Source organism: Hemiscyllium ocellatum, chromosome 25, assembly GCF_020745735.1.
Source record: "Hemiscyllium ocellatum isolate sHemOce1 chromosome 25, sHemOce1.pat.X.cur, whole genome shotgun sequence".
NCBI classification, from domain to species: Eukaryota; Metazoa; Chordata; class Chondrichthyes; order Orectolobiformes; family Hemiscylliidae; genus Hemiscyllium; species Hemiscyllium ocellatum.
The window spans coordinates 8,249,456-8,266,437 of record NC_083425.1 but is presented as its reverse complement, the minus strand read 5'-3'; the positions used below and the strand labels follow the sequence as shown (position 1 = coordinate 8,266,437).

The 16,982-nt window shown below is 39.4% G+C and overlaps 1 protein-coding gene across 6 annotated transcripts in view; it reads left to right on the top strand.

The window, feature by feature from the left end:
- Positions 1-16,982, top strand: part of helz (helicase with zinc finger) — a 293,579-nt gene that overhangs the window by 223,794 nt on the left and 52,803 nt on the right. For all 6 annotated transcript variants that reach the window (XM_060844736.1, XM_060844735.1, XM_060844734.1 and 3 more), the window contains 2 exons: positions 9,607-9,802; positions 14,364-14,446. In XM_060844736.1, coding sequence (XP_060700719.1) covers positions 9,607-9,802; positions 14,364-14,446 — 279 coding nt within the window. The remainder of the gene's footprint in view (positions 1-9,606; positions 9,803-14,363; positions 14,447-16,982) is intronic.

The following is a 16,982-nucleotide window of genomic DNA, read 5'->3' as shown; positions in this document are numbered from 1 at the left end:
GCCATGATCTTACTGAATTGTAGAGCAGGTTAGAGGGGCCAAATGGCCAAATTCCTATTCCTGATCCATATGTTAGAAAAAAAATTGATTTGGGATTGAGTTTCAGTTTTATCGTGGTTTGTTTGCTGAATTGCATCAACATGATTTAATTTAAAACAGGGCAATAATTACCTTGTCACTGTTGCGTATTGTCACTGGGGATAGAATTGTCATTTTTTTTTGTTGTACCCAGTGACACTTCTTAATAAGAATGGCAAGGTTTGCTGTAGTTAAAAACACTGTGCTTGGGCCCAACCTGATTCCCAGGTTTCCTTCAGCGCAAGTGTTAAACTTTAATTTTCTATTTTCGTTCTGATTCCTGAATGTCAAATAACCAAATAATGGAAGTACTTAATGGTGGTTTAGTGCATTCCACCCATATCTGTGAACTGGATTGCAGCAGTGGAACACATTTCAGTTAAGATCTATGATCGTAAGAGCCAACAGTCCTTTCCCAAGCCTTCATTGGCATTGACTTGGCTTTCTGAAATGTAAGTTCCAATGAAGTATTTACATAATAATTTAAAATAGCAGCCGAGGTAACCTAAACTGCCAACATATTGTGTTGTATGACTCAGTGGATCAGGACCTTTCAACAAAGAAAGCATCACTCTCTCTATACGATAAGCAGTTGCTCCTGAACACCATCTGTTTTTCCCAATTCTGCAGCAATATTAATTAAACTGCATCACATTCGTGTGTAACATTTGAACAAGGCTACTTCGCTACACTGGCTAGAAGTCCTGTGGAAAGTCTTTCCAACTTAAAATTGCTCTTCTGTTTTTGCAGACACCCTTCACATTGATACAATGTGGCAGGCCTTTTCTGAGGAACTGAAAACAGTGTGACATGGTATAATAAGAGAATATTCATGCTGGATTGAAAATATTGAACAAAGAAATTACTGCAAATAATTTTCAGCCATTTGAATTTGAGACTTTGTAGGAGCAATGTCATTGTATTTCTCTTCAGTTTCTTCTCCCTGAGTTGCAGGCTCGTGGGTGACATTTTGAGGATGTCCAGAGACCATGAACCTCCAATAACTTAAATGTGGATTTTCTCATTTTATCCATCACTTAGTTCTTTTTAAAATTGTTGCACCTGAATTGGTCCACGAACATTTTCAAGAGAAAGCTATGAGGTTTCACCACAAAATTGTAATTTGCTTTCAACCAAAATTCATAAACTTCCATTTTGTTCAGTTATCAAGTTCTTTGGGGTTTTCTCTGAATCTTTGATTTCACATAAGTTCATTTTCAAAGGTCTAAAAACAGTAGATGATAGGTCTTTGTTAATAATGGCCAATATAATCCAAGAGCTGTCTGTGTCACCGTGAAATCAGCTACATCTACCAAAACAAACAGTCAGGGCTTTAGTTTAATATTGCATCCCCACAGTGAAGAAGGCCTTATGCCCGAAACATCGATTTTCCTGCTCCTTGGATGCTGCCTGACCTGCTGCGCTTTTCCAGCAACATATTTTTCAGCTCCCCACAGTGTAAGCAAAGATTATGTGAAATTAATTCAGGTATTAAGAATAAATAATTATTTCAGTTCACGTTGTTGGAATTTTGTAGAATCTGCCAGCTCCCAATAAACAGTGTGAAATGCCATCACTCATCAAGGTGAGGAATTTTAGTATTAGACTTTGAGACATTTTCCATTTTGGGCATCCATTGCTTCAGCATTGAGCACACAGAAATAGCATCAGTTGGATGTTGAATTAAGCTTCCATTATGGCCTGGCAATATGCTGAAACCCCGAAGGAGTGCAGTTTAGGGTAACATTTTCACTTCTGCACTGTATCCTCATTGACTTTGATTGTCATGTTTGTGCTGTGCACTTGAGCACGTTCAGTATTAAACTTATTTCACAAAGCATTATCTTTGCCAGCAAATAGTACATACCTTAATATCATCAGCCTCTGAAACAGGTGCTGGGTGGAAAGTACCTGAGCTAAACCCCTCAACTGGTTGTGCAAAATAAATTGAATGATAAATGGTACAGTGAATTGGATGAACTTTTGGGACAAACTATAATTTGATATGCCCATTCAAGTTAATAATATGACTGAATACAGCAGCATCCTGTGAGAGTGAGAAATTGTTTGGAATATAATTGTAGTGTGTGTAAAGTGTTATTTATTAGGGGAAAGTGATAAATCTGATAACTTCTCATCACATCTGTCATGGATGAGATTTTGATTAAAATTATTTATGAACTTCCCATGATCGTTTTCCAGTGCACTTGAGTTGGTGTGAGAGTTTAGAAAGCAGTGATGTTTGTGAATACAGTATCACCCACTAATTAAGAACTTGGAACTGCAATAGGTAATTCAGCCCCTTGAGCCTGTTCTGCCATTCAATATGTTCATGGCTGATCCTATCTCAATCACAACTCCACTTTCCTGTCCGCTCCCTGTAACCCTTCAGCCCATTACTAAGTAAAGATTTGTGTCTCCTCTCAAATTACTGAATGGCCGAGCATGTACCACACTGTAAGGTAAAATTCCATAGATTCATGATCTTTTGAGAGAAGTAGTCAAAACATTTAATCAATTCTTTCCCTGAGTATATGGCTTTGCAAAACACAAGTTCATCCTCAGCTGCGTAGTATTGATTAATTCTACATTTCAGGAAGAATGTGAGGCTTTGGAGATAGGACAGAAAAGATTTACTAAAGTAGGGTTTCTTTTTATTCATTCCTGGAACCGAGAGTGTTGTTAACACATCTAGTATTTATTGTCCACCTAATTGTGAGCCTTAGTGAGTTGCCCTCTTGGGCGGCTGCAGTATGTCTGATATAGATAAACCACAATACTGTAGGTTTTACAATTTGATTAAGCTACAGTGAAGAAACAGTTATATAGTTCTAAGCCGTGACAAGAAATGGGTGTTATAAGTGGTGGTGTTCCCATGCAACTGTGCTCTTGTTCTCCTGGGTACTACAGACCATACGTTTTGAAAGTACTGTCAAAGGAGTCTTGATTACAATTAAATGAACAGATTGGCAAAGCTGGGTTTGATCCCTTTACCACAGTGGTGTATCCAAGAGGAGCTTTGAGGTTGTTTAAAATCTTGAACGTTTAAGATAGACTAGACTAAAAAAAATTGTTCTAGCAGCTGAAGGGTCACTTATCAGAGAACACACCTTTAAAGTGATTAGCAAAAGACTAAGAGGTGACTTTGTTCTTTAAAATGTATTTAGGATTTAGAATACACTAGAGTAATCTTCAAAGACAATTCCTGAAGGAGGAAACAATTGCAGAGATGAAGTAAGAGAAGGAATGTGGGACTTAGTGATTCATTCGCCAAGACAAATAGTATAGTCTTTATGGCCTAATGCCCGAAACGTTGAATTTCCTGTTCCTTGGATGCTGCCTGACCTGCTGCGCTCTTCCAGCAACACATTTTCAGCTCTGATACTCCAGCATCTGCAGACCTCACTTTCTCCTTATGGCCTAATGGCTCCAGTAGTGCTACAATTGGGCTACATTTATGGTAAGTTGAGGGGAATGATCATGATATGTAAACACTAGTTGCTATTGTCTGATAAACCCCCATATCTCTCTAGCAGTTCATTGAATAGCGAGAGGATGGAACTCCATTATTAGGCTTGTCACAGTTGAACAGAGCATCTTCCTGCTGATGTTTGGAATAAAGGACAGTCTTGTCAGTAAAGTAGCAGAGATCCTATGGGACCAATTCGCAATAAAGACTGCAGGGTAAGATGACTGAAAAGGGGCAGACTAGCATTTTTTGAATTAATGAATTGCTGATTAACACTGCGAAGTAACTGAGACTAAAAGTGATTTTGTTTTTTTGAAGCAAGAACAGTTGTGATTTCTGATTTTGTTTGTTGGAAGCAAAAGGACATTGTCAGTAAAGCACAGTTAGCCCAGTATTCCCTCCCTGTTGGTTGTGTGTGTTAAAATGCAAAGAGATTCCTAAAACCACGTTGAGAAGATTGTTAAATTGAGATGTAATCGGTCAGTAGAACATTCTGCACATCATGCCTTTAAGTTATTTGCATATGAAATATGACTTTTAAAGCAATTCAATATCAGTGCAAAGAAACTCAAAAAGTTTAAAATATGGAAATAACAAAGATTAATTACACGGTTGACTGAACTATCTTCATGTGTAGACAAGGTTAATACGTTGACTTTTTGAAATGTTTCAGGCCATTTGTTTTGTTATCATAGTGAATTTATTAAATAAAGCTGTGCAGTTTATCACTTCAGTGCGAATGTAAATCATATTTTTATCTAGTCTGAAGCAGAAACGAAGTTGCATAAATAAAACTAGTGTAGACAAAAATGAGAAACCATAACTTCCCTGCTAAAATGCACGAGATGGCAAAATTCAAGAATACTATGAATGAGGGACCTGAGGTCCACAGTTTATGCTCTGAAATGTGAAAATTGCAAATGGTAATCTCATGATTTGCTCACTCGTCCACTGTTTCCCCTTTAGCCTTTCTCTTTCCTCCCTGCTTTCCAATCTCACCCTTCCTGGAGTTGGTCCATGCTCTCTAATCTGCTTTCCTCCCTATATCCCACTCCGTTTCTCTTGTTATCATGTTCTTGCTCTCTCTCCTGTGTCCTATTGTCTCTGACACACTGTTATGAAATATCACTTCAAATTGTTTGTTGTTTCTATCTACGCACGGCCTAGATTATAGTGTCTTCTGTGTGCCATCCAGGCTGTGTTTTCTTGCGAGATTCATACCAAAAGTACAATTTAACAGAGTTCGATCCTATTACTAATGAAAGCAATTCAAGTGATGAGATGACTATAATGAAACATGATTTTTCTTTTTGATTTTTTTTTTTCCAATTTCACTTGCCGTAAAAATGTAGATAGTAGGAAATGGCTTTCCCTTCTGGGAATGAGAATATACTAACTTATCAAGATTGAATGAAGGGTTGTCACTCTACATTTAAGATGATGGGATTACTTACATGCTAATGCTTGGTGTGGGGAAAAAAATAGGAATTGTCGAGGTCTCAGCACTGATATGCTTCCCTTTACTAGCATACTCAGTTCTCAACCAAAAGCATGTCGAAACATGAAAAAAAAACTAGATAATGGATCCAAATTGCACATTCCTGCTTCTTTCTGTCATCTTGACAAAATTGAAGAGCTTAATACTGTAATTGAGTTTCTGTTTGTCTTATAACTATTCTTTTGGGAGATGGTAAGGAGGAGAAAGCACATTTGCTGGAAAATTACTGCAATGCAGTTTCAACTGTGTTTCATCAGCTACTAAAATAATAATTGAACTATTGGTTGACTATTTTCCCGATGAAAATATGCAATTATTAGGAAATGCAACTTAATAAATCTCCCCAGTAATGAAGTTAATCATAACCAGCTTTCAAGTTTTTCAGTAAGCCTTGTTTGTGGAAAGATCTTTCATGAGACTGCTGAGCAGGGGTTTACCAATAATGTTCACTGATGCAGTCGCTTGCTAACACTTTTGAGTCTGAATTTGCATAGGAGGAATGTTACTTTGACAAGAGTGGAGGTGGATGGTAAATTGTGGCAATAGACTGTACTTGAACTGAACTTGGGAAATAACATGAGAAAAAGAGGAGTGGGAGTTAAAGATGTACCGCAAATACTGAAACATTTTATTATTCACTCGTGGGACATGGGTGTCACTGGCTAGCCATCATTTATTGCCTGTCCCTTGCTGCCTTGAAACATAAATGATAACATTCCAGTTTATAAGTCGCTTTCTCTATTTTGGTAGCTTGAAGGGTCAGAAAGGTGTGACATGAACATCAGGTTCTTCTTCATGCAGAAAGCATGAAAGGTTGAATTTATCAAAGGATAAAGCAACTGTTGAATCTTATATTTCCATGCCCACATCTGAGCTTCTAAAATAAGTGGTTGTCATACATTTGAAAGTTGTCATCATCATTTTATTTCTCTGTGTAGAAAATGCTTCCAATAACTAGCTAATTAAGTGCTGAAGCAAAGGTATCAGACAGATATCAAGTCCACATGTTCACTCTTGTGTAATGCCAATTGTTCTTTCTCATCCTATCAGAATGTCTTATTAAGATGGAAGCTAATTTTGGTATTGTAAATGTAATGGGACTGAGCCTGACATTCAATTTTCAGAGCTGAAGTTAATAATTTCTGTATCTCCACTTTGAATTCATGCAAATGGGGAAATTTGACTGTTACTTTTATGTCGTAAGTTCAACAGTAGAGCTAAACATTGTGCAGAAACATTACGGATTTGTGCGCTGAATGCGCATCTGAACTGATGCAAGAGTATGCTTCTCAATTGATGCAGTGCCATTTTGTAATTCCACATTGGCCATAAGATGCAAGCAAATGTCAGTCTTTTGGGGAATTGCTGATTAAGGAAACTAAGCACTTCCTTCAAGACCAGGTGATCCAATAGGTAAGTGTTAGGTTTGTGCAATTGTGTGAGAACGTCATAAATAAAATGCGAAGGATATTCAACCCACCAAAACTCATTGCATTTGTATTTCAACTTTCCCAGTCCTCTGTCAAATATATCGTCTCCCTATCCTGCCTGGCAGATTATTCCAACTGTTACTAATCATTTGTATCCATAATTCTTTTGTTGTGGGTTCATATTCGTGCTTACTGCGACTAACATGCTACCTTAATTTAAAGCAGTTTTCAGATTATTTTTAAAGATTTTTAATTGTCTGTGTAGTTCATAGGCAGGTCCTTGAGGAATATGGGGATTAAGTTTCTAAACTTGGAGCTTGAACTTGGAGTTTGAGTGAAGTCTTAGATTGACGGCTGTACTGACTACCATCTTGCTCACTCAGCATAGGAATGATGCTAATTGAATTCAAATAGTTATAGCTGTAGCTAGTGTTCTAAGATCATTTCTCTTCAGTACAATTAAGTTTTTCATGAATAACTATCATTAAAACCTTTATTGTGTCTTGCGCTATGCTATCTTTCATAAAATTCTTATGATTAAACTACATTTCTGAACCAGTTATCCATCAGAAATCTTGGTGGTTCTCCATTTCTTTCCTGCTGCTTTCAAACTTCAGAGTTGTCATAGAAAGTGTCACAGTACTTATAATTCTGATGTTGATGATTAAAATATCCTCTACCTCATTCAGCATTGCAAATATGTTAGCTGGCAAAGTGCAGTCAACACTACAGAGAGGAATGATGATGGATTCTCACATTGCTTCAATGGATTAGTGTTCTCAAAATAACAAAAAAAGATCAGTTTGCAGCCGAGGTTGATGTGACATTAGCTCAAGTCCAAACTGGAATGTCTGATTGCAAATACTGTATTTGAATTCAGTGTTAGTTGGATGAGGGCACTGACTTTGTACCATTTTGCTTGTTCTGATGATATATAACTCTGTTGCTCAAATGTGAAAACTGACAACTGAGACTTCTTCATTGGGTCTGCCCAAGGTTGATTTTCAGCAGAATCATAGAATTGCTACAGTGTCAAAGAAGGCCATTTAGCACCAAGAACAGATTTCTGCCTTTTCTCTATATCCCTGCATACATCTCTATCCAAATAACCATTCATACCCTCTTGAATGCCTTAATTAAACCTACTCCAACTGCATTCCTGGCAGTGCATCCCATATTCTATACGCTGGGTACAAAAGATTTTTTTCTTACACAACTCTTGCTTTGTTTGCATGTCACTTTAAATCTATGCCGTGTAATTTTTTTTTCTATTTTACGAATGGGAACAGCATCTCTGTATTTTCTCAAGCCAGAATGCGCAAGCTTTTGAAAACCACCTCAGCTGTTTTCTCTCCAAGGAGAACAGACCTAACTTCTTTTATCTGACCTCATAACTGAAGCTACTTATTCCAAGAGCCATTCTGCTAAATCACTTCCACACAGTCTCGAATACATTGGCATCATTTCTATAAAGTGGAACAGTACTGTAGCTGTCATGTCAAAGTTCAACATTGTCTTCCTTCCCTTGTACTGTGCCTTCAGTCTGAAACTTCTGAGGTTGGCTATTAATTTGCTTTTATATCCATGTTTGGGAGGTCCAAAGATGCACGTTAGCATGCTCAGCAAGTTCCATGCCGCTGTTTGGGTATCTGGGAATCCTCCATGTAAACCACACTGCTTACCCAACAAAGCTGAACTCTGAGGAGCATATGCTTGATGCCAGGTATTGCCAGATACTTTGCAAGAACTTCTGTTGGGAATTTTGACCTACCTATCCTGATGAAGGGCTCTGGCCCGAAATGTCGAATTTCCTGTTCCTTGGATGCTGCCTGACCTGCTGTGCTTTAACCAGCAACACATTTTCAGCTCAATTTTGACCTACCACCTGATATTGCAAATAGATCTTGTAAATAACTGACAAAATATGGAGTTTGTATTAGAACAAAGAACACAGCACCAGGCAATGGTCCTCATACCACTTAGAGTCAAAATCTGGGCAACATGAAGGCATCTCTCGGGAGAAGAAAACTGCACAAATAGGAAGTGGATTCTGACCGACTTGTAGCCTTGTTGAGAACTAATCAGAATTTACCAGGCATGTGAAATTCTATGAAATAAAAGCAAAATGCTAGAGTTACCCTGCAGGTTTGACACAATCTGTGGAGAGAGAAACAGTTGAAGTTTTGAGTGCGATGTACTCTTCTTTAGAACCGAACTCCTCTCTCCACAGGTTCCTCCAGCGCACTGTTTTTATTTCAAATCTCTAGTACCCACAAGTATTTAGCTTTTATTTTAATGTAAAATCATTCACTTGCTGCTTCAGACAGCATGCCTCCTATTTGCAACTCAAGCTGAAAGTACCAAATGCTGTTTCACTAAGTCCCTGCATACTCCACAGCTATAGAATGTAGAACATTACAGGGCAGCACAAGCCCTTCAGCCCTTGATTTTGCGTTGACCTGTGAAACCAATGTCCTTAAAGTTGGCAAGTCAACTACTTTTGCAGGCAGTGTGTTCCATGCCCCTACTACTCTGAGTAAAGAAACTACCTCTGACATGTGTCCTATATCTATCACCCTTGACTTGAAAACTATGGCCCCTCATGCTAGTCATCACTATCTAAAGAAAAAGGCTCTCACGTTACACCCTATCCAAACCTCTGACTATCTTCTATGTCTCAATTAAGTCACCTCTCAACCTTCTTCTCTGTAACAAAAACAGCCTCCAGTCCCTCAACCTTTCCACATAAGATCTTCCCTCCATACCAGGCAGTATCCGAGTAAATCTCCTCTGAATCCTCTCCAAAGTTTCCACATGCTTCCTATAATGCGATGACCAGAACTGTATGCAATAGTCCAAGTGCAGCCGTACCACAGTTTATCTCAAACTTTTAAATAGCGCAGGTTTTCCCTTCTGGGTTTTGGCAATCACTCAAGTGATAGCAATTGTAAAAAAAAGTTGTAATGTAAAAGCAACAAACATGGCAGACTGTTGTATACAATTTTAATTCCCTTTGTACTTAACAGGTTTTTCCCTGACTTTTGACAGTCAGGTAATTGATTACCACCATACATCATTGGAATTTGTTATTGCAGTGTGCTGGAGTTAATGAGGGTTGCCTGTCCTTACAGGTTTCGTGGCCTGGTTACCAAGGCCGTTTCGCAGTTGATCCTCGCATTATGAGCCATCAAGCAGCAATGGCATACAACATGAACTTGTTGCAAGCACATGGACGTGGATCTCCCATCCCCTACAATTTAGGTCATCATTCCCCAATTGGACCAGGGCAGCAACACTCGGAGAAGGATCACGAACAAAACAGAGCTGGTGAGTTTCTTTTGGTTAGTTTGGTGCTAAATTACATTGAATACTAAATTTATTTTCAAAAGCATTGGGACTATGACTGCCATCCAGCTTTAGCCTTTGTTAAACTAAGTGCACAAAATAGAACAATGTATTATCAATGTTATGGGTGTGTTAGAATTTCTGTGAAACGATTAGCACATAAGGTTACATTCTTTAGAAGAATAAGGGATTTGGTACTCATAGAGTCACAGAGATGTACAGCATGGAAACAGATCCTTCGGTCCAACCTGTCCATGCCGACCAGATATCCCAACCCAATCTAGTCCCACCTGCCATCCAAATGCCTCTTAAATGTTGCAAATGTACCAGCCTCCACCACTTCCTCTGGCAGCTCATTGCATACATGTACCACCTTCTGCATGAAAACGTTGTCCAGTAGTTCTCTTTTATATCTTTCCCCTCTCACCCTAAACCTATGCCCTTTAGTTCTGGACTCCCCGATCCCAGGAAAAAGACTTTGCCTATTTACCCCATCCATGCCCCTCATAATTTTATAGACCTCTAAAAGGTCACCCCTCAACCTCCAACACTCCAGGGAAAACAGCCCCAGCCTGTTCAGCCTCTCCCTATAGCTCAAATCCTCCCTATAGCTCAAATCCTTGTAAGTCTCTTCTGAACTCTTTCAAGTTTCACATTATCTTTCCGATAGGAAGGAGACCAGGATTGCACACACTATTCCAACAGTGGCCTAACCAAGGTCCTGTACAGCCGCAACATGACCTCCCAATTCCTGTACTCAATACTCTGACCAATAAAGGAAAGCATACCAAACGCCGCCTTCACTATCCTATCTACCTGCAACTCCACTTTCAAGGAGCTGTGAACCTGCACTCCAAGGTCTCTTTGTTCAGCAACATTCCCTAGGATCTTACCATTAAGTGTATAAGTCCTGCTAAGATTTGCTTTCCCAAAATGCAGCACCTGGCATTATCTGAAATAAACTCCATCTGCCACTTCTCAGACCCATTGGCCCATCTGGTCAAGATCCTGTTGTAATCTGAGGTAACCATCTTTGCTGTCCACTACACATCCAATTTTGGTGTCATCTGCAAATGTACTAATTCTGCCTCTTATGCTCGCATCCAAATCATTTATGTAAATGACAAAAAGTAGAGGACCCAGCACCGATCCTTGTGGCACTCCACTAGTCACAGGCCTCCAGTCTGAAAAACAACCCTCCACCACCACCCTCTGTCTTCTACCTTTGAGCCAGTTCTGTATCCAAATGGCTAGTTCTCCCTGTGTTCAGTTAAGATCTAACCTTGCTAATCAGTCTCCCAAGGGAAACCTTGTCAAACGCCTTACTGAAGTCCATATAGATCACATCTACCGCTCTGTCCTCATCAATCCTCTTTGTTACTTCAAAAAACTCAATCAAGTTTGTAGGACATGATTTCCCACACACAAAGCCTGTATTGCTGTTATGCATGCGTCTAAGCACTTCCTTCAGCAAGTTTGTTGTGGACCTAAATTTTTTTTTAAAAACGGGTGTGTAGATCAGTGCGCTGTGTCCAATTTTTAGTCCAGCTTTTCACTTTGTCTTTAAAAAAAATTGTTACTTTATTTGAATTAATATATTCAAAATTTAGGCAAAGTTGTGAATTCTGGAGTAAAAGAAAATCACAAGTTCTAGAAATGCCTGGTGATTGAAAACTGTTGTATGTTATTATCCTATAATGTAGGAAATGCCCTGAAATGTGATGAGACTGACACAAAGCTTTTGTAGAAGTAGTTACCAAAAGCCTGTTCAAAATTTATGAATGGAAGAAGCTTTTGATGGAGTCATGGAGAAAAGGAGTGTAAAGAAGTTTCTGGGAAGATTTGTAGGAAGTTGTATTGAGGTAGATAAGCATTTCTGCTACCAGTGGACTTGGTGGGGGCGGGGATTCGTGAGTGGCAATACATACTGCAAACCAGTGTCACAGGACTGAGTTTAAGGGCTGCACGAGAAAAATCAAGTCTGAAGTTGAGGAAAGCATGCATTAAGTTTGTAATTTTAATGAGATGAAAGTTAAACAAAATTTGGTAAGCAGTTGTCTTAATGGATATTAAATCTGAAGCTTAGTTTGGGTGATCAAAGCAAAGATTTTGTGCTGTCAGGGACAACTATTACGTAAGATACGGAACTTTGTTGGGTGTTGAATAAAATGGCTGCCTGTATTTTCATTGTTCACTTTAAGGAAATTCTGTTTAATCAATTACTTTGTCTCGCAAGCAGTCTCGCAATTCATAAGGACATTTCGTTTAGCTGGTTCTAAAATTTTTTCAAAAGATATGTATATTGCTCGTTATTATTACCAGCGTTTATTACCCATTCCTAATTGCCTTTAAGGGGGAAGTGAGCTACAGCCTTCAACCTTTGCAGTCTCTATAATACAGGCACACGAACAGTGCTGTTAGGAAGGTGTTCCAAGATTTTGACCCAGTGACAGTGAAGGAATAACGATGTTGTTCCTACAGAGGACCGTATATGTCTTGAAGGGGAGCTTGCAGCTGATGGTGTTCCCACTCATCTGTCTTTATCCTGGAATTCCCTCTCTATGGGTGTACTTAAAGCACATAGACTGCAATGAGTCAAGAATGCAGCTCACTATCACCATCTCAAGCAATTAGGGATGGGCAATAAATACTGGCCAGCCGACGACACCCATGTCCCACAGTGTGAATAAGAAAAAGTATTGTTTTCATCTCTCTCTCTCTCTCTGGTTTCTGCACCATCAGCTGCAGACCCAATCTAGCAGTTGTATCCTTTCACACTAGTGCAGATTGGTCAGTGGTGGTGTTACCAACCCAATCTCAGTGAAATTTCCCATCCAGAATGCGTTCTAGGCCGTTATCACTCTTAGTATTTTTCAACATTTTACTTATCATTGATTCATTAGCTGAGGGATTGTTAAAGGGTGGTTGGTAATAATCAGGAGGAGATTTCCTTGTCCTTGTTTGACTTGATACCACGACACTTCATGGGATCCTGAATAAATATTGAAAACTGGCAAAGGCCGTTCCCTTTCAGCTGTCTACCCAATGTGGTGTCACCTCGTGTGGGTCTGCCCTGATGATGGTTTAGGACGTACCAGGGGCTGATAATAGTGGTGGCTAGCACATAGCCATATTTATAACTATGTAAGGCTTTTGCTTGACTAATCTGTGGCACAAGATCCCAGTTGTTCGTAAGGGGGACTTTGCAGAGTCAACAGGGCTCGCTGTGCCATTGTTGTTTGCAGTGACTAGGTCACTGTCAGGTGGGTTTCATTTCTTTTCTGACTGTACTGTAGCATTTTTAATGACCGTTTCAGATGACATTGAAGAGCTAGTCACATTGCTGTTGGTCTGAAGACGCATATACATGAGATCAAGTAAGATCTACTTTCCCTAAAGGTCACTACTGAACTAGATGGGAATTTACAATATTTGACATTGATTTCATGGTCTTTATCATCTAGAATAGCTTTTAATTCCAGATTTATTAATTGAATTAGCATATATCTGGAAACACTTTTCGGATTGACAATGTTCTCCAGTAGCAACATGTAATTAAAACAGAATCAGGAAATAAATTGGGGAAAACTGGAGTACTGAGAGCTGGGAATGGAAATACAAGAGGCTGAGAGTCGGAGGGAGATGAGTAGGGAATGGTGTATTTGAGCTGAAAATGTGTTGCTGGTTAAAGCGCAGCAGGTCAGGCAGCATCCAAGGAACAAGAAATTCGACGTTTCGGGCATAAGCCCTTCATCAGGAATTTCAGCTCTGACCTCCGGCATCTGGAGACCTCACTTTTTCCTCAATGGTGTATTTGATCATGGAAAAATATCACAAAGGAAGTGAGAAAGCAGATTTATGCAGGATGTTTTGATCACTTTGGTTAGGATAGTCTCAATGCTTTGAACAAGATGGAACCTGGACTGAAGGGAATTGTGTGAGGAATTGTAGGATAGGAGCCTCTGAATTGGTTAATAATGCACAATCAAATAAATAGATCAATGGTGGAATTGAGAAGAGATTGTGGTGAACCTTTTGAGAAGAATGTGTAGTAAATAGCTTTGTTGATTAATAATGAAAATTACACAATTATCCAAGGAATAGTAAAATCTGAGCAGGGAAAATTAGGTGCAACAGCAGCTCCTAATACAGAGAAACCTCGATTACCTGAATGACACAGGTGGGGAGTATTTTGTTCGGACAATTGAATGCCGGATAGTACAGTTTATCAAAGCATCAGGACCTTGCGATCTTGTTCAGATAATCTGAAATTCAGATAATTGAGGTTTCTCTGTAAAGCAATCCCCAGGTTCCATGCTGGAGTTTGTTCACAAGTTGAGTTGTGCGCAAATCAGACACAATGCAGGACAGCGTAAAGCAACTGTTTCCATGTCGGGTATTTAAAATTGTAATCAGGTGTAGAATTGCATTCATAAGTACAAGTGTTCATAAGTCATATCTTTGTTAACAACACCCCCCCCCCCCCCCAAAAAAAAATTTTGATTGTTGTATGTGGACAATCTTTTCTTTTCAACATTTCTAGCAAAATGTGAGGGTAGTGTGAGAACTGAACAAAACAGGCTTCAAACTCCTGAGAAGAAACTGCCTGATTCAAAGGAGAAGCAGGTATGTGTCAAATTTATACAATTGCTGGAAATTAAATGCTCTTTTTTGACTCTGTTTAAAATTGAAGTTAAAGAATTGGGGGTTAATAGACTAAAGCACACACTTATCTCTCTTGCCAAATTTGGATAAATTTATTATCGAGAGGACAGTTCAAAAATAATTTTTGTTTTAATATTCTTGTTCTGTAAAATTTGTCTAGTTTCAGTTGGACTTCTACATGTATGCTGAAGAGTTTCTTTCTTTTATCATCATTATAAAGATAAAATGTTTGGAGGCTATTTAATCAAGGTTTGAGGAAGCATCACTCGAGTGAGAATTTCTGTGAAGGATACAAAAATGAGACGCTTGATGCAAGACCGACTGAAGTGGGAAACAGAAATCAGTCAATTTTGGCTTTGGTCAGAAATGTTATATCAGATTAGAAATATGATGTACAAAATCTTTGGGATGGTAGCCCTCAAAGGTCATCTAATGTGGAGAGCTGCATGATGAAACAGTTCACAATTATAGCTGCAGTTTTTAGTATTCAAAAGCAAAACCAAAACAATAGACAAACATTTAAAATGCGCACATCTTTGTGAGCATTTGTCTTAGGTTTTGCCTTTGCTTGCCTGCTGCCTGGCTTTTCTGAGAGGTGGAATTTTTATTTGGAAGTAGAAGTTCCTGCATGTGCCAAGATAACAGGATGATCATTTGGCCCATCCTAAATCACCCATCCAGAAACATCTTAATATCGCCTCACTGAAGTACTCAATTGTTTCTTAAATAATTCAAGGCATTTTCACTTTCATGGCATTTGGATTGTTTTCATGCATTAATCACACTGGAAAAGACATCCTCATTTATCTCCAAATTACCTCTCACTAACCTGAATCTGTGCCCATTTGTTCTATTTCCACAATTTAAATGAAGTATTCCAAGATTATTTATTTGATCTAGGATGAAATTCTACACACTTCCATCACGCAACTCCATTCTGTAAAGAAATCCAAAGTTCTTTAGTTTTGTAACTGTAATAAGGAGGTATGATTAACACAAACCCTTCATCCTGTCTAACATTTGAGACTTCTATAGCTGGGGCTATAGCAGAAATCTAGATGTATGAAGTATTGTTTGATGTCAGTTTTCACCTTGCTGCCTGGATAGGAGACAACAGATGTTGAGCATTGGTTATTTAGTTAGGCAATTGATATTTCTGATTTACGTGGGCTGAAATTCCAGAGCAACAAATTCAAAATCTTTCTTGTTGTTTGGAACTCTGCCAATTGAAGTGATAAGAAACTGGAAAGTAGTCAATGCATTTCTTTATGTGCATTTTTTTGTTGATAATCTGCACTGGAGTCATTTGGAAACCATATGGGTAATTGAAAGGGACACAAATCATAGACTAAATCACCCACAGAGAGGGTGTTTTGCACTTTGGTGCACTATACACCATGCTAGACTATTGATCCTTGAATCAATCTGCTTGGATTTATATTCCCTTTGCAGCACGCTTGGTCACTCTGATTTCACTGGCAGATTTTTTTTGCCACTCTCACTTAGATCTTGGAGAGAAGAAAACCAATTGAGTTGGGAGGGTCTTTGTACCTATCTTAGAAGTGCTGCTGGATTAGTTGAAGAACAGCATTCAAGGTGACTGCATGTGGTTGTGTAGATAATTCAGTCAAGATAGGTATGCATTTAATTTCAGAGTTACAGAAGGCAGTTGGGTATATTTCATATTAGCGACTTTTGAGAAGATGTGTAGCTCAGGTTGAAGTTCTGGGTGTAGATTTGCTCACTGAGCTGGAGGATTTGTTTTCAGACATTTTGTCACCATACTAGGTAACATCTTCAGTGAGGCAAAAGTGAGGACTACAGATGCTGGAAATCAAAGTCTAGATTAGAGTGGTACTGGAAAAACGCAGCAGGTCAGGCAGCATCTGAGGAGCAGGAGAATCGATGTTTTGGGCAATAGCCTTTCAGGAATGAAGGCAGGGAGCCTCCAGGGTGGGGAGATAAATGGGAGGGAGCTGGGGCTGGGGAGAAGCAAACAAAGAATACAATAGGTGGATCCAGACCAAAGGGGTAGCCATGGGCACCCGTATGGGCTCCAGCTATGCCTGTCTCTTTGTTGGCTACGTAGAACACTCCACCTTCCGTAGTTACACCGACACCACGTCCCACCTCTTTGTCCGCTACATTGCTGACTGCATGGGTGCCACCTTGTGCTCCCACGAGGAGGTTGAGCAGTTCATCAACTTCACCAACATGGTCCACCCTGACCTTAAATTCATCTGGACTACCTCTGACACCTCCCTCCCCTTCTTGGACCTCTACATCTCCATCAATGACGACCGACTCAACACTGACATTTTTTACAAACCCACCAACTCCCACAGCTACCTGGATTATACCTCTTCCCACCCCACCTCCTGCAAAAAAGATCTCCCATATTCCCAGCAACCCACCCTCCCCTCCTGGCACCTTCCCCTGCCACCGCAGGAGTTGCAAAACCTGTGCCCACACCTCCCCCTTCACCTCCATCCGAGGC